The sequence below is a fragment of the Periplaneta americana genome, chromosome 3 (assembly GCF_040183065.1).
Source record: "Periplaneta americana isolate PAMFEO1 chromosome 3, P.americana_PAMFEO1_priV1, whole genome shotgun sequence".
NCBI lineage: Eukaryota > Metazoa > Arthropoda > Insecta > Blattodea > Blattidae > Periplaneta > Periplaneta americana.
Genome location: NC_091119.1, coordinates 99,762,912 through 99,787,816, shown reverse-complemented (window position 1 = coordinate 99,787,816; position 24,905 = coordinate 99,762,912). Strand labels below are relative to the sequence as shown.

Genomic DNA, 24,905 nt, shown 5'->3' with positions numbered 1-24,905 from the left:
ATAATTTTACACCTCTAACTATAAGCTAAAAATTATATCAATTATATTTGAGTAAACAAGGTGTACATTATGGTTGAGAAAACGTGATTTATAACATTACCAAGTTTAAATCTTCTAGGCTTATCCAATAATACCTAAAGGAAGCAAGTAATCACCTACTAAACTACATGTCAAACATATTATGTGTACAAGTTACTATTACAGAGATGCTAAGCTTAAATTTGTTTTGCCTTTACATTTTATATTATATAGGCCTACAAAGTAGCAATACTACTTTATAGTGCATATAAATTTAGATTCTACTGATCATCTAGACAAATTACCTTTCCATTTTATGCCTTGATAACCTTATTTTATTCAAATCTTCTCGTTTCGTCACATATTGCACCTTCTTAGATTTAGTTCGCGAACTGCTAACTGACCTGTAAACAATGAAATGTGATTTAAGTCTTTCAAAGTGTCCATTTGTGGTATAGACTTTTTTCATGCATAAACTATGCTATGCATGCAATTATCTTACACATTTCAGAAAGAGATTCATCACTGAAATACAATGAATGTAATGAATGTACCATAATTGAAGGGTTCAGAGCCATAGTGGGCTAAGTGCCATTTATTAAAAACGAAGAAAGCAAGGGTTAAAGTTAAGTGCATACCATAGTTTAATGAAGATTGACATATCATTTAGTTTTAATGTGTATACTTTATATTACTTGCTATATGTTTCCACTGAATTATGGTAATAACTTCATTTTAATCCTTGTTTTCTACGGTTTTAGTAAATGGCGCTTGGCCCACTATCATTCTGAACCCTTTAACTGTCAGTCATCTTAGTAAAATTAATCTCTCAGTAGCATTTTCAATTCACCCAGTATCGAACATAGGACTATCCTATTTTCAGCTTTTCTTTTCCTAAGAATTGAGTTTCAGTTTTATTCATTTATAGTTTCCTGCCAAGAGCAGGTCTTTCACTGCAAACTCAGCATTCTCCAATCTTTCCTATTTTCTCCCTTCCACTTATACAGTTTTTCTTGGGAAAGATAAATGCGGTATAGCCTCCCGTTGCTTTCCACAAACCACTCTCTCTCTCGAATTTCAAAAGATCCCAGAGAGCTTCAGCATGGAGGTGATGAGAGTGGATTTGATTAATCAGGACCTCCTGACTTCACCAAAATTCACTGCAAATTGAATTTCAATTACCAAGCAAAATAATTAAATTCGAGAAAAGGAAAATGAATATCACGAAAGTGACATTATGCATTTTCCAACAATTCAGTGCCCATGTCATGCGCAAATGATATTACTATTTAGGATGAGCAAAGACAAAAGATTTGTACTCAACTAACCTCTTCAGTTGGGTTCATGCATTTTGCACTACCAACTTTGTATTAACAAAACAGTTGAGGTGAATAGATATCGCACACAGCCAACCCAACTGCTAAATTTTACATAATATTCCCTTGAATATGAATATCGTACACTTTGACTGCAATGAATTTTATAGAGACTGCCATAATTTGTGCCTTGCTAATTGCTTACAAAAGAAAATTACGTAAGAGAAATTTTTGGCTTACTCCTATACACAGTGTAAGATTAATAAATGTAAGTTTTATATTCTCTATACTAAATTGAGAAATAACCGAGCAAAATTTTTCTCTTACTTCTACTTTGCTAAACTTCTGTCATAAATTGCTGACTTCGTTTCTATTTCTTCAATAAATTTTTTTATATAATCGTTTTTAATTAATGACATCATAAACCACCTTGACGACAACAATGTACACTGAACTAAAATGACAGCTTGTGGTGGGAGTGTGTGTTTTCCCATATATTTTTGTGCATATTTGAATTATGTTCGACAGCTGACTTGACTGTATGTTTGGCTTATAGTTGGTCTCATTCTCAACTGGAAAGAAAACATGAGTTGTGATGAAACTGGAATGTGTGACTGCTGCCCTATCACATCATGCACTTTTAATATCCAACTAAACTATTGAGTTGATCATCTGTGCCTAATCATATAGTTTATTTTCTTGAACCATTACTTGACATACTTGATCGAAACCATTTAATATGAGCTCAAATAAAATGATTAGAACTTTTGTTCTCTGGATTACTCACAAAAGGCAATTTCCATAATCTCGAAATTAAGACATATGATTCCATTTATAATTGTAAGATGTAAGTAGAAACATGTAATTCATTTTTGACAAATTTACATATAACAGCTATACAGTTATAGATGGTAACCTCTGCACCAAAATTTAATAGGTGATTCTACATGGTAAATATAACAGAACTTTTATTACACTTTTTCTTCAATGAACACCATTAAACAGGAAAAAAATATTCCTTGTCCAATGTTTGCAGCGCTCTATTATGGTAATGGTCTGAGAGAAATATCTGATTGCTATACAAGCAGATAGGTAAAAATAATCTGAACAATTAATGTTTTGAATCTTTTTTTGCAAACTAACCGTTTAGTCATGAATTTCGATTGAATAAAAGCAAAAATCGTTGAAATAATCTTGCAATGTACAGCACCGTCAAGCATTACCAACTGAGTACAACAGAGGGAGAGGGGAAGATAATAAGTGCAGGCCAAGCTTGCTTATAGTTATTGCAGTAGCCGTAATGTTGCCAAATGCTTCAAAGAAACACAATGATTTCCTCTAAAATGGTGAATGTTAGAGAAAAAACTTATTTAGATTTTCAAATCTCTCCTCATGATCTATTACCAGTTCCATTTTGGTGCAGAGGTTAACATCCACCCTGTATGTTTATTGCAATCACTTCTAATATCTTTTTTATTATTATTTACAGAAATCAACATGTAGAAATAACATGAATGTTAAAATGTATTAAATGTTGCTTTAGTTCAACCATGTGTAACAAACGTGCCTATGACAACAGACCTATAGCATGGAACACTATCCTGAGAGCAGTGACTATCTAGTTAGGCCTGGGACTCATTGACATTGAAAAATTCGCAATGAAAATTAGCAGAAAAAATTCTGCAATTAACACTAAATTTCTCCGAAACATATATTATGAATATAAGGTATACTGGGCAGTGCATTTCATGTCTCTCTTCATCTCATGCCCTTGCTATACAATGGAAAGTGGCCTACACTGCAACAGTATGATCAATATGATGAGAAATGGAGTATGTTGGAATGTAAGCAGGGGAAAAGAACTGAGAGAAAGAGAGAGAGTGAAAGAGAGAGAGTGAAAGAGAGAGGAAAAGGGAGGGGGGAGCGAGAGAGGAGAGAGGGGAAGAGAGGAGAAACGAGAAAGAAGAAGAGAGATGGAGGAAGAGAGGGGAAACAAGAGAAAAGGAGAGAGATGAAGGGAGAGTGGGCGACAGGGAGAGAGTGAGAAATTTTATATGCAAGATGTATACTGCATGTAACATTCTTAACTAGAGATGGAAAGAAAAATCACTAGCAGCGATTTTTCACTGGTGATTAAAAAATCACTTTCACTCCAGTGAGTGAACTGTTCATTAACCAGTGAAACAGTGATCAAGCATGATTTACTCACTGCACCATGAAACAATAATGTGCACAACGATCTCGGTGATTTCAACATACAGCTCAATTTCTTACCTTGCAGTCTTCTGCCATCTGTTGAGCAATTTTTGAACTGCTTGACATTACATGGATTTTTTTTTTTTTTTTTTTTTTTTTTTTAAGATTGTAATGATTAGCGACGAAGGAAAATATTAAAATTTCAGTGCTGAGCTGAACAACTTAATGATGTGGCATAATTTTCTTACGTAGATTTTTAAGAACTAGGTTGCAAATTCCATCTGGCCCAGAAGACTTTGAAGATTTTAAAGTTTCGTTTTTTTTTTTTTTTTTTTTTTTTTTAGGGGTTGTAAAAATCGTGCATTTTTAGAGTAGCTTTTCTGAAGAATTACCAACTTCTGACTTCTATAAGATGAATATAGTGGTAAACAGTTGTTTTAGTTTGCAGCCTTAAACACTTTCAACATAAAAATCATTGGATACTTTTTTGTATATTCTAATTCACTGTTGTAGCCCTTTTGTCCCCTATTTGTTTCAAATATTACAGTCTAGAGGTCCAGGATGCAATACTAAGGAAACGACCATTTCTCTATTAATTCGTCCTGGACCTCTCGCATGTTATGTTGGTAATTAGCAGGGCTTTAAAAATTGTATGGTGGCTAACCAGTCAGGTAAAAATTTTATTAGTCAGCAGGGTGGAACTATAGAAGCGCAATTAAAAAGTCGGAATTTTTTTTTCATTAAAAATTAATTAAGTCTAGTAACAAGAAGGGGGCCACCAACGTAGCTCAGGCAGTAGCACGTTTGCCTGCTGATCCTGAGTTGCCCTTGGGCATAGGTTCGATTCCCACTTGGATTGATTACCTGGTTCGGTTTTTTCCCAGGTTTTCCCAACCACAGGGTGAATGTCAGGCGAATCCTCGGCCTCATCTTTCCAAATACCATCTTGCTATCACCAGTTCCATTGATACTAAATAACCCAGTAGTTGATACAGCGTCGTTAAATAACCAAAAGAAAGCGGGCTATAACAGAGCATTAGAATATACTGGCAAGCATCAAACGAATTTTATTTTGAAAGTATTTGTAGCTGAAAACTAAAACCACATGTTTATCACTATATACATATCACAGAAGCCAGAGAAGCTAAAGAAATGTTTGCCATCTCGAATATACAGTAGCTTTTCTGGAAAATTATCACAAATATTTATTGTAAACTGTAGTAATTTAGCCATACTATAACTGTGAAATGTGTGAATAAAAAAAAAAAGGTGATGCTAGGATTATTAAAGTTAATGTAACAATGCAGGCCTACAAATATCACTTTGTTCAACCACACTTATCAGTTTACTACTTTTAGCATATACTGCCAAATGAAAATTAGGCAACGTTTAAGTTAAATATTTTTATTTTTAAATCCTGCAAATAGTCTCAACTGATATGTCAGATTTCACTATAATACAGTTTTTCCACTGAACTTCGAACTACAACAAATATTATTCTGTTGTTGTTGTTGTTATCTAATGCCAGGTGTTTGACAATAAAGTCATTTGACCTCTCGCACTCCAATATTTTTCAAAGATATTATCATGGCCAGCCACTGAAGCACAGATTTTGAGGTGTTCCGAATCCATTTCTTGGTTTGAGTTGCACAATGGGCACTTAGGAGACTGATATATTCCAATTCTATGCATGTGTTTGGCCAATCATGGCCTGATGCCAATCTAAATGCAGCTACAGACGATTTTGGTGGTAAAATCGGGAATTAACTGTGAATTATGATGCAGAGAGTTCCATTTTTTCCCTTGGGATTGTGTTATCAAATTTTGTTTGTTGAAGTCTAATTATGTAGATTTACTAAATCTTTTCACAGAGTAATACATAGATTTAGTAACAGGTCTGTAAGTAGCAGCGCTGCCCTTCTTTGCTAAAGCATCTGCATTCTCGTTTCCCAGGATTCCACAATGGGATGGTATCCATTGGAATACAATTCTTTTATTGAGTGATATTAATTGAGAGAGCATTTTAGTTATTTCTGCTGTTTGAGATGAAGGTGTGTGTTTAGAGACTACTGATAGAATAGCTGCTTTGGAGTCTGACAATATAACTGCATTCTTTAATTTATTGATGTGGCATAGAAGATTCCTGAGACTTTCACTTATTGCAATGATTTCTCCATCAAAACTTGTTGTTCCATATCCAAGAGATCTATAAAGTGAGAAGAGACAGCACGTAACACCTGCACCGGCACCTTGTTCTCTGGAGATTAAGGATCCGTCAGTGTATAAATGAAGCCAGTTTTGTGGAGGGTACCTAATATTAATTGTCTCTAAAGACAATTGTTTTAGTATTTCAGTGTTTACTTCTGATTTCAGTATTTCTTCTGTTAAATTTAGATTATATTCTATATTTAATAGAGTTAAAGGGTTTGGTTTAATTTGTAAGTTTTCTTTTAAATTCGGGATATTGATTTTCTGTTTTAATTCTTGAACCATGGATATGAAACTTTTTTGAGTTTTCAATCTACAGAGAGGACTGTATGAATGCCAATTGTTTCCTGGTAATCTGATAAGTTTTTCATATCGAATCAGTGTTTTTTCTTCTATTGTCATTTTGATGCTGTTAATATTGGTGAGGAATCTCATAGAATCTATTGGAGTTGTTTTCATTCCACCAGTAATGAGTCTGAGAGCTTGGTTTTGAACATATTCTATTTCGTTTAAGAAAGGTGAAGTAATTCTATTCTAATATTATTCTAAATTTAAACATTAAGTGCCAAATTCCAAGCAGAAAAACTCTTTTCTCCCCACTGTTAATGCACACATATCTTATCCCTTCATTATTTTAACACCAATGCATCTCACGATCATAATCAGTTTTTAATCACTTTCACCAATAATTAATTCAAAACAGTTGATTACTTGCACTTCATAGTGAGAAATCACTCCCAATTGCCCCACTCACTAGATCACTGCTCTACTAGTGATCAGCTGATCCAAGAGTGCTCTATAGTGTAGTCTCGTGTCATCATCACTGGCAGCTGGAAATCGCCTCTAATCATTGGATCACTGATTAAATAACCATGATCGAAAATGAACAGTCACTGCTTCACTGGTGAGTGAAAAATCATGTTTCACTCCATCTCATGTAAAATTAACAAGGACATGATTTCCGAAGAATGCCATTTTTGCAATTGGTTAAGAATAGAGATGGAGATGATGTTGATGTTGATATCTAATGCTGGGCTTTGGATATCAACATCATCCAGCATTAGATATCAACATCAACATCATCTCCATCTCTATTCTTAACCAATTGCAAAAATGGCATTCTTCGGAAATCATGTCCTTGTTAATTTTACAGCATTAGATTACGAATATAAATTTATATTTTGATGAAAAGTACTTCCTTATTTCTTTGTTATAAATTTACTGCTTCATTTTATGTATGTTATTCAAATCTTGCTCTTATGATTTTGATTTCTGTAATGTTATGTGAGGAAGAATATTTTCATATATAAAACATCCTTCACTGACAGTCACAAAAGTTTCACTCACACAGGAAAATCTCAGAATGACTTTCATTACACAATCCAACAGCAAAGAATCATTATGTGTATCCCATTAAACTTACATTAATTGTAACAGCATATTTACATATGTAGAGTATTACAATTTTATAAAAACCTGCATGCATATTTCAGTATTTTTTCTTTCATGAGTATGTAGGTTTTTATTTTATTTGGCATCATATTCCATTCAACAAAAAATCCAAAAAGAAAATCAATAAAGTCATTTGAGTAAACTGCCACATATTACCGTCACTTCTAAAATAAAAATACAGACATCTACATGCACGCTACCAACATAAGATGCCTCATATGGTAAGTAGTAAATATGAACAAAATCCGCCCAATAATTAACAAGAAACTGTGCACAAACAGCATATCAAAAATTACATCCTCACCATCAGAGTTTTGAAAACTTACACATCCGTCAAAATCTCGAGATATAATTTGATCATTGTACATATCGTGCTAAACAATTCATATATACCTAACACTAAATACTCACTTTTTATCTGATTCTGAATCACTGCTGCTCCTGGAGCTGCTGCTACTGCTACGTCTCCGACTCTCAGCCTTATCTGATTTGTCACTCTCTGAGCCACTGTCATCTGAATAGATATCGGATGCCTTCAACTTCGTCTTCGAGCTGCTCGACTTTTCCTCTGGCTGCTCTCCATCTTCCTCTTCCCCTTCTGCTCCTTCTTTCTCTTCTTCTCGCCTCTTCTCTTGCTCAATTCGCTGTTGCTTCTCCTTTTCCTCTGCAATATAACAACACCTACATTTAGATTTCAGTTTGGGTGAGGAATAAGCTTCAGTATATGTTGGAATAGAATTTTCGGGAGAGGGGCACTATGGCCCAGCACTGCGACCTGTTACGATCAGTTGCGCTAACCCTCAAGCTAGGCACATTCATAAACCCACACCAGCTGACTACACTAAGATTTGCTGCGTACCCAGGTTTCGAGCAGGCAACCCTCCCCCGCCCCCCTCGTCCCTAGGTCAGTCCTCTCCATGCGTTGCCAGCTGGCAATCAGGGAATGCTATGGAATGGTGACGGAATGATGTGGATGCCTAAGATAGGGAAATGAGAAGACCCCGAGAAGAACCTCAACTGCGATCTTGTCCACCACTAGTGTCACTATGGATTTTTCAATGAAAAATCCCAGACCTGAATGGGACTCGAACTTGGGCTGCCTGCGTGACAGGCTAGAGATCTGACCACTCAGCCAGCACAGGGGTCTTCAATACACGTTAGTCTGGTAGCTTTTTATATGTCTAGATTCCTAAGACTATTAACCCAGTTCTGCACCTTTCACAGCCTTGTAGAAGTCTTCAGAATCTTTGTAATATATCTATATTTGTTCAGTCTCTGAAACAACAAAATGAGAAGCATCATGTCTTTGTTAGTCCATATTATATTGCCACAAAATGGTATGGGAATAGAAATTTGTTTACAGCATCACAGTTGTCACCAGTTCCTCCCTCCTTTTCAATGACAGAGCCTTTAACTTGTTGTTATTCATCTGACTCTACAAGTGTGCTCATAGTTGTCACTAGTGTCATAAGCACAGACTACTTAGTTCCCTCAGAGAGTATCCAGAGTGCACCACAGGTGGCTAATGAAGAATTGTTGGAATGTTACTTTTATTATATTATCAATTTTTATAAGGGGAGAGAAACTGGAAAGTTTAAGTCGATGACTCTCATAGAAAAGCAATAATGGACTGCACTTAGGAGTTCTACATACAGAAAAGAATCGTGCCCACAATTAGAAATTTTGATTTAAGAGAGAAAATTGATTGGTGGTCAGGCATGACTTCCATCAAAGAGATGCACAAAGGCATGGCTTTCATTTAGAAATGATACCAAAACAAATGATCATCAGTGTTAATTGACTGACGGAGCTGAATGGAAAGTATGGAGTGACTTCTATTCTACAGATGTCATGTCCACAACACAATGGATGCAGGGAGGATGCAATCTGCACCATACAATGACTTGGCTAGCAGTACATGACTTTCACTATAGGATATGCCAGAACAAGAAATTTCACCAACCAAACGTCAGCTGTGTATAGGTGAACTGTGCAGTGAATTGTGTGACCAATATTACATATTGACATGCAAACACAGAGCTGTACACTGACAAAGTTCTGCAATACTGACTGAATTGGTCTGACTCTGCATACTACGCACAATGTATGTTGGATATTGTGCGCTTCTCTTCAATAGTCATGAAATAGATTTTCTTCTATCCAGTGCCTTTGCTTCAGTAAGGTCTCATTTTATAAACCTATGGATCAACAACTGGCTCGCTTCTGACAAAAGAATGATGAAGATCTAGAACACATTCTTCCATAAACCACAAAAGAAGTAAATTAAAATCATCGGTACCAGTTGCAGAAGACATAGCTCTGCAGTATATATTGCCAACACCCCAACTCTGGCTACTAGCAACAAGCATCTATAATGAATACCGATCAAAATACCCTTCATTTCTCATGAAAAATAAGAGCTGAAAAGAGTACAGTGGACTATAGTGGACTTTATGTTGTCAGCAAATAGCTGGATACATTAAGAAGATTGATTGATTCTTATTATTATTATTATATTGAGAATACCGACATTGTTAACTGGTGCTGAAACTCCTTTATACAAATTAATGCAAGGAGCAAAATTTGTATTTTACTCTGATGAGTTCTGGGTAAACAGTAATTTAAGTTTCCAGAAATGATGGCGCAAAAGAAAAAAGAGATGATGTGAAATGAAAAGTATTGTTACTGGAAGTGCATCAAGAAGATTTATAGTGGTGCATATAGGGTCCACTATAAAATTGGGACAAAAAGACGTGTTGATTACTTATTTATGGCTTTTAAGGAACCTGGAGATTCATTGTTGCCCTCACATAAGCCCGCCATAGGTCCCTATCCTGAGCAACATTAGTCCAGTCCCTACCATAATATCCCACCTCCCTCAAATCCATTTTAATATTATCCTCCCATCTACGTCTCGGCCTCCCCAAAGGTCTTATTCCCTCCAGCCTTCCAACTAACACACTAAATGCATTTCTGGATTCGCCCATACGTGCTACATGTCCTGCCCATCTCAAACGTCTGGATTTAATGTTCCTAATAATGTCAGGTGAAGAATACAATGCGTGCAGTTCTGTGCTGTGCAACTTTCTCCATTCTCCTGTAACTTCATCCCTCTTAGCCCCAAATATTTTCCTAAGAACCTTATTCTCAAACACCCATAATCTCTGTTCCTCTCTCAAAGTGAGAGTCCAAGTTTCACAACCATACAGAACAACCGGTAATATAACTGTTTTATAAATTCTAACTTTCAGATTTTTTGGCAGCAGACTAGATGACAAAAGCTTCTCAACCGAATAACAGGCATTTCCCATATTTATTCTCTGTTTAATTTCCTTCCGAGTGTAATTTATATTTGTTACTGTTGCTCCAAGATATTTTAATTTTTCCACCTCTTTGAAGGATAAATCTCCAATTTTTATAGTTCCATTTCGTATAACATTCTGGTCACGAGACATAATCATATACGTAGTCTTTTCGGAATTTACTTCCAAACCTATTGCTTTACTTGCTTCAAGTAGAATTTTCGTGTTTTCCCTAATCGTTTGTGGATTTTCTCCTAACATATTCACGTCATCCGCATAGACAAGAAGCTGATGTAACCCATTCAATTCCAAACCCTTTGTATTATACTGAACTATCCTAATGGCATATTCTAGAGCAAAGTTAAAAAGTAAAGGTGATAGTGCATCTCCTTACTCTAGCCCGCAGTGAATTCGAAAATTATCAGATAGAAACTGGCCTATACGGACTCTGCTGTAAGTTTCACTAAGACACATTTTAATTAATCGAACTAGTTTCTTGGGAATACTAAATTCAACAAGAATATTATATAAAACTTCTCTCTTAACCGAGTCATATGTCTTTTTGAAATCTATGAATAACTGATGTACTGTACCCTTATACTCCCATTTTTTCTCTATTATCTGTCGAATACAAAATATCTGATCAATAGTCGATCTATTACGCCTAAAACCACACTGATGATCCCCAATAATTTCATCTACATATGGAGTTAATTTTCTCAAAAGGATATTCGACAAAATTTTGTAGGACGTCAACAAAAGTGATATTCCTCAAAAGTTACTACAGTTAGTCTTGTCCCCCCCCTTCTTAAAAATAGGTACGATTATGGACTCCTTTCATTGAGCTGGTACAATTTCCTTTTCCCAAATTACAAGTACAAGCTTATAAATTTCGCTATATAATGCACTTGTATTAATTCTGCTGGAATTTGATCAATACCTGGAGGCTTGTACTTTTTCAGATTTTCTATCGCAATTTCGACTTCAGAAAGTGTGGGTTCGGGAGACGTGTTGATTATCATGGGGAAATGATATATGCAAATTTTGAAAAGTGATTCAAAATTTACCACTAAGCTCAGCACTAAACAGTATAGCCCGGCAACATACATTCCAAAGTGCGCAGAAACCAAATGCTGCTACTGATCAGACTTCAGTGGAGATTAAGTCATGTAGAACAATGACGTCATGTGAGACATCAACAACGGAAGCGCTATGTTGCCTGGCTATACAAAGTGAAGGCTGAAATAACTGCTTGACTTCAGAAAGAGGAGTGAGCTGGGATAAGTCATTTGGAAAGGAAGTTATCATGGAATTGCTTAAAACAGACAAAAAATAATTTACAGGTGAATCAATAACTATTGAAGTAGCATGGCCATGAAGTCATCTGCTTACCACCTTACATGTGTGACATGAATGTTACAGAACTGGTCTGGACCAAAGTGGAATGCATTGTTCATGAGAACAATGTAGTGGACGAGTTTTCTTTATATATCCATGATTCTCGATCTATGATTATATCTCTTTTTTAAAAAAAAAGTAATATTACATATTTTCATAATTCTACTCTTTTTTGTGCACTTTGAATCTAACAGAGAATATAGTAACCATTCAGCCACCAAGAACAGGTCTGCAGCCAACATGCACCTACCTCTTTCTCGTTTCTCTTCCCGCCGAGCCTTGAGCAAATTCATAGCTGCTGCTTTTTTGTCCACTTTCCCTCTATTCTCTTCTACTGTCTTCTTACGTTCTTTACTTCTCTCTTTTGCATCCATTTTCTCCTCCTTCTTCTTCTCCTGATCTCTCTTTTTTTTCATTTCTTGTTTCTTTGCTAACCGCAGTTTCTTTTCAATTTCAAACCTAAAACAAAAATTATTTCAATTAACAGCGAAAACAAATCACAGATTGGAATTGTAATCTGTAAAGTTTCCTACAGCTTCACTGTATCAATATACAGTACCTAGGTAGAATATAATTCCTATCTTATTTCACTTCATGGTCCCTTATGGAGCAGCAGAAAAAAAAAACACACACACAAAAAAAAGTAAATAAATAAAGTGAGAGAGAGAGAAAGAGAAGGGGGGATATGAAGCAAGAAGAAAAGAAAGAAGTAACAAGAAGGGATAAAATATGCTGATATGCTGCATATTGCCTCACCTGGTCTTCATCACCTCACGCTGCTCTATCCTCTTGAAGATCTCCTGCTCTCGCTCCTTCTCAGTCATCTGTGCCAGGCGGGCCTGATCTTCCTCATCACCCATCAGGTTTTCATCATAACCATCGTTGAACTCCTCCTGGCTCAATGCTGAGCTGTCAGAGTCACTACCCTCAGAGTCTGACACCTCGCCTGTAACAAAACATCACAACTTTGATCACAGCTGCAAATAAAGGCTTGAGACAATGTAACTAGATTTGGTGTAGTTCATTCATCAGTAGACAAGTTATTCAAATATCTTGCTCCTGCTATGAGCACCAGAGGCCCCTACATGATAGTGGACTGCAGTTATCTGAATATACTATATTTACGCGATTACAATACGCACCTTTTTTTGACAAAATGTCGCCTTAAAACTGGGGTGCATATTATATTCCATGGCGTATTATATTTGCATGCAAACTCTCAAACTGGAATAAATCTAAATTAAGACTATTCATGCTACGAGATATGGTAGGAAACTGCTAATGGAAACGGCTATTGCAGAGTCATGTTTTATCATCCTTGTGCACTTTTCATTCGTAATTTCATGTCCATTTTTGACAACAATCATTATTAACACGAATATTATTTTTGACTATGAATGACTTCATGACACTTTTTCTTTTATTCTGAGATTATGTGTATACCAGTACAACTTTTAACAATCCCACATCTTTAAATAAACCAAAAGAATTTACCAATAATTAATTTTATTATGAAAAAGTGGCATGAAGTTAGTCATTGTTATTCAATATTCTGGCATCAACCCAGACCTGTTAACTGGAAGTTCCAGTTCTGATACTGCAAGTGAGGATGAATGTGACATATAGCTAGGGGCAAGGGTGCCTTTATAACCTGTCTTGATAAAATAATTTTAATCTTGAGTGGTTTTCAGCACAGGTGCGTATTATATTCGACAGCAATTTTTTTTTCTGGATTTTACGATCAAAAAATTGGGATGCATATTATATTCAATGGCATATTACATTCGAGTAAATACAGTATACTGGACAAGTTGAATATCGTGATTGTTCACATTTTGCTTAAAACATCTTTATTTAAATCCTAGGATTCTCAAAGTCTATCGACTCAAGATTTGAAACAATAAGTTTAGAACTAGTATCCATTTTATTTCCTAGACTATTGAAGCACACTATTATTTCAAAGTCAATAACCAATATCTCTTGCAATCAGCACTACCCAATGTTCAAGAGTGGGGGACTCTGTATTTACTAGACTACAATACTGAGATTCCAGTCAAGCTTTGTGATATTTAAACAATAACACTGATTAAAAAGCCAATTTTTTTTGTTTCGATTTACATATTTCAGTAATAGAAGATTTTCCAGTGGTCCTGATAAAAATGTTCAAAGGCTAAAAAATATGGCTGAACCGAGGATTATAAACTATACTTTTCAAAGATGAGAAAGAAGAGCTGTTACTTTGCAACTCGTCTATGAATATCAGTACAATATTATCATCCAGTAGAATGGATTTTTCAAACAATCAAATATGTACCAAAATTGGATTGGACAGGTAGTGCGAATACTTACACATGACTAAATTTAGCACAGTCAACATGCATAACAGTAGCTGAGAAATAAGTGCAAATATTTTGACAGGTGATAGATACAATGAATACGAATTGAAAATTTCTCTGTAACTTTTTCCTCATCCTAATGGTTTTTCCAATCTCTTCAAACAAAAACAACGTATAAGAGCCTGCAAAATTAGGTTAACAGCAGAGAGGAACAGTACTTTTTGCCTTCTGAAGATTTTCAATAAATCAGCGCTTATTTTTTAACCTGAAAGTCTTTCAAAGGTGTCACCAAAATATTTCCTTTGTGTCTGTTATTTTTTTCTTAAGATTTTTTTGCTAAATTGTAAGTGAGAAGTGTTATTTATTTTGAATGATTGTTTCTAGTGTTAAAGATTGAGCCTGATGGTCCATCATATCATTATTATTGTTAGGTATATTTCAATTATTTTTTTAGTATTCATTTTGTTTCAATAAAAAATACGAAATTGTCCATCCACACTAGTAATTAACCCAGAGCATGAAGCTATTCACGGCATTCTTACACTAATATTTTATGATTAATATTTTGTATCATATGATAAAATCCATCCTTCCACTACCACCCTTTTGAAGGTAAACTACCCATTCATACACCACAGTACATTTTGGTTAGTGTAGTACCTCAGTGAGAGGCTTGTACACTCAGAATACTTACCGGTAATTGAGATTTATTTTTAACAGTATGTAAAAACAAATCGAGATATTACAAAATACATGAAGGATATTGTTTCTTTCATTGTAGTCTATTACTCAAAAATATTTGCACTTACTTCTCTAACATTCTACATATTTTTGCATTTAAAGTAACTCCATTTTAAAAATTGTCTCTTCATTTATCACAGTAATAAACATTAACTTATATCTCCTTTTTATACTAAAAAACTTACTGGGGAAAAAAGAAGTTCTAGAAACACCAGCATTAATACCAATATTTTGGTTTGATAAATTAAAAATAATGAAAGATTGGTATTATGATTTTTACCAATGCTGTGAAGTCTACATTTATGTGAAGGGCAAAGTGAAGCTACATAAAACGTAAAAGCAGTCTACTATTCACAAACCTTGATGAACTGAGATGATTATATTTCTGTTTCTTTCAATATAAATTTAACTCAAGAAGTAGCCGCAGTTAGTATTTTGACATGGCTAATTTCAAGGATAACATTATTTTATTAATTTCTCGACAATGACTTTACAATAATGTGTAATTGTATCTGAAAAATTTAAGTGAATGTTCTACAACTGAAGAAAATATGTGACATCATTAAACATTAAAAGAAGTCAAATTTAGAGAGAGAATTGTAGGACGAAATAAACATTTCAATTCCGGTGATACTTAACAAACTTCTTCTCCAACGAAAATATGCTTCCACACCTGTCCAAATGTTTATTATATTTGGTTGTTCAGAAAAAGTTCCGATTATGTTTTAAATGTAAAATACTGCACAATAAATAATTTAATTTTCCTGCTGCATTTGGGAGTGTGCTTGGTTAATGTATGCCCAGAGAGAGGACACTGACAAGCCAGGCCAGGCAGATTACTGGCATTTGAAATAGCAATACATTCGGAAAGTTGGTCCAACAGTAAAGTGCGTGCAGTCATTAGAATTTTGTGAGCTAAAGACCATGTGACAGCAGGAATTCATAAACAATTACTGGAGGCTTACAGCTTTGTGGTACCTTAGGACAGCTATTGCAGGGAGTAATCTTGCATCACGACAATGCATGACCGCATACTGCAAATGCCATGAAAATGCTGGTGCAACAATATAGATGGAAAATCCTTCAGCATCCCCCCTATAGTCTGGATCTCGCTCCGAGTGATTTCCACCTTTTTGGTCCGCTAAAGAAAATGCTGGAAGGAAAACGATTCCTAAGTGATGAGGATTTAAAAACATCCGTGTGTACTACAAGTTTATCATTGGAGCCACATATCCTTTTAGGATGTGCCAATAGTCTTATGAAAAGACTAATGTCTGAATGTCTAAACAGAAACGGTAACTATGTAGAGAAGTGAATTTAGTAAGTTAGTTTTGTTTACACCAGGAAATTTTCACTGTTAGCTTCATAATAACAATAATCGGAACTTGCTTCCTGAATGCTCCACATATATAAACTTTCTGGTATGGCATGAAATATCTATAAAATTTCACGATTCTTGAATATACTTAGGTCTCAATTTTCGTTATTATTGCATAATTAAAATTACTTTTCTTTTTATTTCCCCCATGCTCAGTTTTTATGAACTGAAAAACTAAATGTGAACTAAGTTTAGCCAAATCAATTCATGCACACAGAATTTATTAATAGAAAATATACACAAAGAAAAAGAAGATGACTCCAAAGAGTCCATTTATTTTTATTTCATTGTTATTATTTTCTTTTCTTAAACTAGCACTGAGGTAGTTTCTTTCCTACTTCACTTATGCACCTTGAACTGTCTTACCAGTCATATAAAAAAAAAACCTAGGTGACATTACAAAAGTTTCACGCTAGTCTACACTCACGGCTTAAAGAAGTTTAATCTTTATTTATAGCTTTGAAGGATATTAGTTTAAAATTAACTTAAAGCCTTTAAAAGATATTTATCATCAGTGTACATAAAATTAAGCCTAATATGGAGATTGATGATAAAATTATTCCAATTGGAATAATTTTATTGCTATGCTTTGCATATACGAATCTGTGCAGAATTTTCAAAGCCTGGTGATTTTTGTTCAGTGATGTTGTCAGTACTGGCAAGTGTAATGACAGACGTACAAACGAAGTTACATTAAGGGAACTGTGTGTTTATTTCATTATTATTTGTTATACTTCATTATTTTTCAGTGGTTATTCAATTAATATAAGTTTTGCGGTCTTCAATTACATCATATCATGTGCTTTATATCCCTATATTCCTTTACTTTACTATCACCACAACAGTTTCACTTCCATTACCACGCAATTCTCATTTCACAAGTAATTTACTACATTCCCGAACAATTTCCGTTTCTTGAAATAGCTCTCTAAAAATTCTCAACTTTTCAAATCCTTCTCCACAAAAAATTCAACCATTACCACTTTCAAAATCACCTGAACTATCTCAGCGCTAGTTTCACCTTCTTCTTCACTTAAGAAATAGACAAGTCAAAGGAATTTATATATACAGACTGAACCATAAGTAATGTCATTAATTTTAAGGGCTTATTCTTTGAGATATTTCAAACAAAAAATTTTAATGCAATTTTCCTCGATTTTGCTTCCTTTTCGAGAAAAAAATTTTATATGAAACATTTAATAGCATATTTTTGGAAAGCTATTGAATTAATTCCCAATTCCACAGTCAATTTAAGAGAACAATGTATTATGATAATAGATGATTGAAAGAATTTTAGTTTTGTCCTTTAAATGTGCAGAAATTTGATCCAAACAAATGTAAGTTTTCGTTCTGCAAAGGTATTTTTAAACATAATACAGTGTGACAACTCTGTAAAGGTTATTGCCTGCTGAGAGAGGCAGATATAATGTTTCTTAGGCCAGGTACTCTAAACAGCTGGCATGCTCTAGACAATGGATGAGAAAATGAGAAATGTAAACACACACATGATTGTTTTAAAGACTTCTCGAGAAATTTTATTTCTTGTATGTAAGTTTACCGGTTACCACTGAGGGAACTATTTCTAGTTTCCTGGAGAAAATGCTTGCAGTACGACAAACAGAGTTGTTTTAAATCATTAAGTAGATTTGTACAGCATAAAATAAGCTTACAAGTCTGGCTTGAATAATTTCAAGGGAAAAATTGTTGCGGGGCCGGGTATCGAACCTGCGATCTTTGCCTGAGCATGCCAATGCTCTACCGACTGAGCTACCCAGGAACTGTAACTGACACAGCTCAATTTTTCCCTTTATATCCACATATCTTAAGTGGGCTGATAAGATGCCAGAAACCCAATATTGAATGCACACAAACTCTGTGTGACTTAAATTGTGGTTGTCTTGTTAACGAATTGTGGTTTTTCTCATTGCCTGTGTTCACCGAATATTTAATTAAAATTGAATCGAAAATTTTAAAAAACATCATTTTTAATTATGTTTGTTAAATGTAAAATAGCATATCGTATTTTTATTTTTGCCTGTAGAGTTTTGAATGTTTTAAAATTTTGTTTTTTATAACGTGAAATAAGCATTATTATTGTTTTCGTTCTCTGGAATAATCAAATGAAATGGAAGTTTAGAAATATTTCTTAATCTTTTAAATTTATTTTTAGATAAGCGTATCTTACTGTCTGTGTTCTCTACATATATATATGCTGAGAGAAAATTAAAACTATAGCCGCTTATGAACTGCGCTACAGATATTGAAACATTTTCGCCCGCTCAACAATTATGTCCCTCACTATACATGGTGCATGACAATGACCTTACTCTTTCCTATTCTGAATAAGCCAGATGAAGGAGTTGTTCAGAGCAACATAATTCTGATGTGCATTAGCTACTGGGTACAGCATTGCACGATGGCTTAATTTATGTATTTTAAAATGTACGTTTTTCTGGAAAACTATTCAAAACATAGCAAAATGGTATTTGACATTTTTGTTACTGTTTACTAATGGAATTAACCATCAGAATTAATGACATTACTTAGGTTCACCCTGTATATATAAACGCTCCGATGGCTATATATATATATATATATATATATATATATATATATATATAGCCTTCATTTTATCTGAGCATACTGACAGTGGCACAGTTCAGTGGCCAAGCAGGGCATGCCTGCCCACAAACGGGTAGCAATAAAGTATGATATGCTAGGTCAGCTACAAACATGATAAGTAGTCGTGAAGCATGGTGTGCTGTGAGTATGACTAGAATAATAATAATTGTATGTTGGGAAACGCAACTGAAAGTGAGCCCAGATAAAAATGATGGCTGTGCATATATAGACACACACACATATACAAATTTGAGTAATACTTCATTAGTGTTACATTAATTATTACCAGTGCTTTTTTTCTGATGGTATGCAATGGTACACAGTACCAGTACTTTTTCTCTTTCAACTATTTTAATTTAACATTTCTGTCATAGAATAGCAAAATGAATTGTACAGTCGGCTGTGGATATAAACAGCAAGTTACGATTCCATGGAGAAGGAGATGCCTCTAACAATATGTCCCGAATTTATTCTAAAATCTATATAGCTTGTAAATTTTGGTGAATAGAAAAAATACACTGATTACTACAATGTGCAAAATACACAAGAATGTCATTTTGCAAAACACAGTCAAACAAAAAGATTATTTTCTTCAATTTGTGACGAAAAAGGAATTCGAGCAAAGACCCCAGCTGGATACAATAACACTTAAATCATGAATATGAGCAAAACCAAACTAGCAGTAAAGTACATGTCAAAAAACGTTTGTAAAGAGGTATATCCACCAAAATTGTGTAAAAAAATAATAACTAATAACTACCATAATTACAATTTTCCAAAGTTAACTACATTTATGAAGTAGTAATAAACTAGAGACTTTCCAAAATGTAAATCGGCCTATTTGGAATGAAATTCACTTTGCGTGGGCAAAGACAGACAAACATATCGACATACTCAGCAAAGCACCAGCTTAAAACACAGCAGTTCTCAACATTATTCAATGACATACCACTATTTTTAATTTAGGACATTAGCTGTACCACTAAACCAGATTCATAATAATAAGTCTTCAAATGCCATTCCCAGGGTCATAATAAATGTTCTTATGCTCCATTACCAATAACTGATTGCTTTATTTAGGGATGTTTAATTTAAAAAGTTACTATTTCAATTTATTTAATGGAGTGTTCCATAAAATATACCGAAAACAGCAATATAGCCTATGTTTACATTTCATGATTATTTATATTTTTATTTCACACTTTATATGCCACCCAGCAGTGGTTCATGTACCACATACCATGGGGTGAGAACTCCTGGCATAAGTATTACCATAGTGATAGGAAATATTAATTGTAGTATAGTCAATAGTCCGAAGACTGATTGGAACCTCATAAGGCATCACACATGAGGGAACTAAGCCAGGAGATAATGGGATAGAGTGGCCAGTTCCTATCCCTCTCCACTGCACTGACTAGTAAACATAGTTCAGTAATCAGACTTGAGATGTAGTAACACCAACAAATATTTTTTCAACTTTGAGAATTATATACAATTTCAGACATTACCTCTAATTTCAAAGTTTTTCCTCAGTTTACTATTCCATAAAAGAAAGAATCCCCTGAACAGGTATTCTTGGGATAGTTATGATCGCAGTAGTTAACCAGTGTTTATTGCACTGATGATACAATTATGAACCGTACAGAAAAATAAGGTTAAGCAAAGAAATACTACTATCATTTCCTGTCCAGGATAAATTTTATTTAAAATAGTATTATTACTGAATCCAAGAATTAACATTAAACTGAAAGCCTCAGAAAGTTTTCTAGTTACAGAAGCTTTCCACATAAGTTGACTACTTTTCTGTATTCCAGTATACCAACTTACTGTCTAGAGATGATACATATTATGGGTGGACAAAGCCATTGATGCCGAATATATTGGAGCAAGGAGGTGTATGTACCACATGAACTGAAATGTGTGGGGCATGGCCCCATATGAAATATCAGTCGAAAAAAATATGATTATTACTACTACGATATTATTTATCTAATGGCTCGTAAATTAATTATAGAATCATTAACCTTCAAAGAAAATAACACATGAACAAACATTAAGAAACAATTTTATAGAAAAAAACTTCTTCCTGGCTTCCCAATAGCACTCCACTTCTGTGAGTGACTGTAGGCCTAGACATACTGAAAGATGATGTCAGTCCATCTCTGTATTAGAGTTACACAATTTGCAGGAGGGTGTTTCCATTATCCCAAAACGGAAGAGGTGTTTCGCCAGTAATAAATCATGCCCTGTTGTTAGACGAGAGTGAGACTTCATTTTTTCTTGGGTAAATTGGTATTTTCAGAATTGACTCTCTCTGCTGCTTCTCTGATGTTCTTGCAGAAATTTAAAATTTAAATTAACTTCTGCTTTATTTAACGACGCTCGCAACTGTCGAGGTTATATCAGCGTCGCTGGTGTGCCAGAATTTTGTCCCGCAAAAGTTCTTTTACATGCCACTAAATCTGGTGATATGAGCCTATCGCATTTAAGCACACTTAAATACCATCGACCTGAGCTGGGATCGAACCCGCAACCTAGGGCACAAAAGGCCAGCGCTGTACCAACTGTGCCACTCAGGGCGACGAGTCTTGCAGATGTTGCATCTTGAATTGCTCTTTTATAGTTATTTTCACATACTGGATAACTGGAATGACATCGGTTTTGAGTAGGTTAGTGGGAGCTGAGCTCCCTTCTTAGCCATGAGTCTAATCATTTCCATAGATTGAGTAGTGACCAGGTATCCAATGTAGAGCAACTGTTTTATATATGCTACGATATTATTATTATATTACCATCAACTATCATCGTCAACGTAAAATGTATCATCCTCACAACTTTAACGTGTGTCTAGTTTTAAAACAACGTTGAAACAATGCAGTATTTTCCAACTGTATTAAAGTGGAAGACCTGATTATTGGCGCCACGTTTATTGGTATATGACGTCATTTCCGTCAACAAGTAAAGGCGAACCGAACCCCGCGAATTCATAAAAGATGATGGAGAATATTTACTAACAATGAAAATAGGTGTTGACATCAATAATGTAAGTATTTTATTATATTATTTACATATTTCTGCAATGCACGCAAATGTACTACACCTATACAAAATGATATCACATTAATATTAATCACTTTTAATACTGACAACAACTTCTGAACTCTTATTATGTATCTCCGTCATCGCAATCATACTTTCCTATTCAAATTCAAAAGTGGTTGGTTGGTTGGTTGCTAATGCTCGGCGTGTTGCAGCTCTTCCATTTGCCTTCTTGCCTCCCAGTATCATAACGACAGATCTGTAGCTGTTAAATTTTTACAGTTCTTTTGTCATATCCATTATAGTATTATCTTCTTTACAAAGTAAACAATTAGGAGTAGGGAAATATTTATTTTATATAAATGGGCAGCCAAAAAAATCATATTCCGTATATAATCGAAAAAGTGCGACAGCTTTCATTCGTGGACATTTCTGGAATTAAATGTTTATTGTTTAATAAAATATTCCATTGCTTATTTACATTCTCATTTATCAATTTCATGAAATGTTTCCAAAATTTAAAAGTAGTTATTAAGCTTATTAATTTAGGACCGGTAGTCTGGGTTGCCAGATTGGGCGATTTATCGCTATTTAGGCTACACAGAGGGCCTATTGGCGAGTAATAAAATTGTCAAGTCGCTACCTCAAAATTCTAAAGGGCATACCTATTTTCTTTTAAATGTTTACAATACATTGTTATTCATAGGTTTTCAGACGTTTTTATTTTTTAAATCCGAAGTCATTGTTGTTCATTGTTGACAGAATGCAACATGCTTCGAATTCTCTTCATCTGATCAGTATATTACATTGTGACGTCATGATGTCATAAGACCGCAAAATGTCGTTATTATCGTTCGCGATTCGTTTATTTTACGTATTTTTATTACTGTAATATTATTCTGCTGTGCTAATTGCTAATAATAATAATATTAATGAGATACTGGGAAAATACGGCAAATATGATAAGCAATATCGAAAAGTTTGGAAGAATTTGCCTGAGTTTAAAGCTAAGTTAAAAGTAGGGTTGCTATAATTCTGGATACAAAAATACGAACGTTTTGCTTCCCCAAAAATTTGGGATATTGTTTGCATTAAAGAAGACTACCTATTACATAGTACCAATACAAAAAAGTAATAGGGTAATGGAATATAGAATAATTTTACTCTCATAAACTAATATCCTGATAGTTACAAATGACAGGCTAGTCTGATGGATTCAAACATAGTATCAATTATGTCATAAATCATTCTCATACTTCCGAGAAGACTGTAGGCTACTTGCTTTAGAAAAATGTTTTCTTTGATGAAGTTACAGAAATCCACTCAATGAAAATTCTGAATTGACTTTAATTTTAATATTTTACCTTATTTACTTGGCATCTATTTCAGGTATCTAGATGATTTTCATGGAAGAAAACACTCCCCACAAGTGCAGAAGTCCTGGGAGACAGTACACAAATTTTAAAGTTTTCTTAAAATTGTTAGATTTCGTTTCACTTTCTTTTAATTTGTTCGAAACTTCAACCCACAGATTTACACGTTTGAGTTATGTATTCGAGAATCATTCTTTTCTTTCTTCTCATCCACATATTCTTTGCTTGAATCAAAGGTTGATGGACACTATCTCATCAAAAATAGTGTAAATGTTGACAGCATTAGGATTAAAAACAAAGTGAATTTATAAACTCTGCTGATTTCTTGACACTGCTCAGTTCAATTTACAGCCTGAACCTATTTGAAACAAGAAAGCTGCTCAGCACCATTAAAACTGTCCCCCTATAGTTCAAATATATGAAAGGCATTGATCACAAAAGTTCAGAATATTGTTTTCTAAATTCTCTTCCTTTATTTTCACCTTTTCATCTTCAGTGATCAATATTGTCAGTTTCTCATCCTTTTCTTTTCATTATCATGTTATTTCTTTTTAGATGTCTCTACACATTAAAAATTAACCAATTATCACTTTCACTAGGACATTGGCTTGGCTTTCTTGCAGAGGTTTACTCTGGCCAACTGTGCACCCTACTATTGTACAGAGTGGGAAAGGAACGTATAAAATTACATTCCTTCTAGAATATGATTCCTAGAAGTATAACAAACAAAAAAGCTTAACAACATTTTATTAATCACAATATCCTTATTTTATTAAAACACAGTCAATATGACACATTGTATGATGTCATATTGACTGTGTTTTAATAAAATAAGGATATTGTGATTAGAAATTGACTTATCGGAAAATCAACAATGACTTGTAAGCTAACATTTTATAGTACGAGGATAATTTTAGAGAAAAAAAAAACGAACTTCTATAATATATGCACAAATTTTGATTCCAGATTTCACTGAAGAATTTAAAATATGTTTTGATTTTGTGCCGGATATGATAAAATACGCAATTTATGAAAGTGTTACAATATTACCTCCATAAAAACACGTACACATTTCGAATAACAGCATAAAGAATTGAAAATTTAAACACATCTAAAGCTGTGGAAAGCTGGCAACAATGCCTCTAAGCTCGCAAGCTTCTGCTCTTAGATCTCAGGATTATGCTTCACTTATCTAAGTATTTCAGTATGAACCTTGTAGATATCAAGTTTACATTCACTTCGTCTTCAGCTGGAAGCACTTGTAGGTAATTTAATTATACAAGATGCCACAGTTTTCAAAAAGCCATTATGTAGACAAGTTATTAATTTATGGAAAAATGGTCAAAATGCTGCTGCAGCTGGTCGTTTATACCAATTTCCTGATAGACAACCACCAAATCGAAGAAAATTTGTGTTGACAGTGCAGAGGGTTTCGGACACAGGGAGTATGACACCTGAACATGAAGGGGGACAGAAATACTACCTGAGCAGAGGAAGAAATTTTAAATCTTGTCTATGAAGACCCC

At 34.3% G+C, this 24,905-nt stretch overlaps 1 protein-coding gene across 1 annotated transcript in view; it reads right to left on the bottom strand.

Moving 5' to 3' along the window:
• Nucleotides 1-24,905, bottom strand: part of Rtf1 (RNA polymerase-associated protein Rtf1) — a 67,846-nt gene that overhangs the window by 34,889 nt on the left and 8,052 nt on the right. Inside the window, exons 3-6 of the mRNA XM_069821124.1 lie at nt 12,647-12,836; nt 12,141-12,349; nt 7,602-7,854; nt 324-422 (exon numbers count right to left, since the gene is read on the bottom strand). Of these exons, the coding sequence (XP_069677225.1) occupies nt 324-422; nt 7,602-7,854; nt 12,141-12,349; nt 12,647-12,836 (751 nt within the window). The remainder of the gene's footprint in view (nt 1-323; nt 423-7,601; nt 7,855-12,140; nt 12,350-12,646; nt 12,837-24,905) is intronic.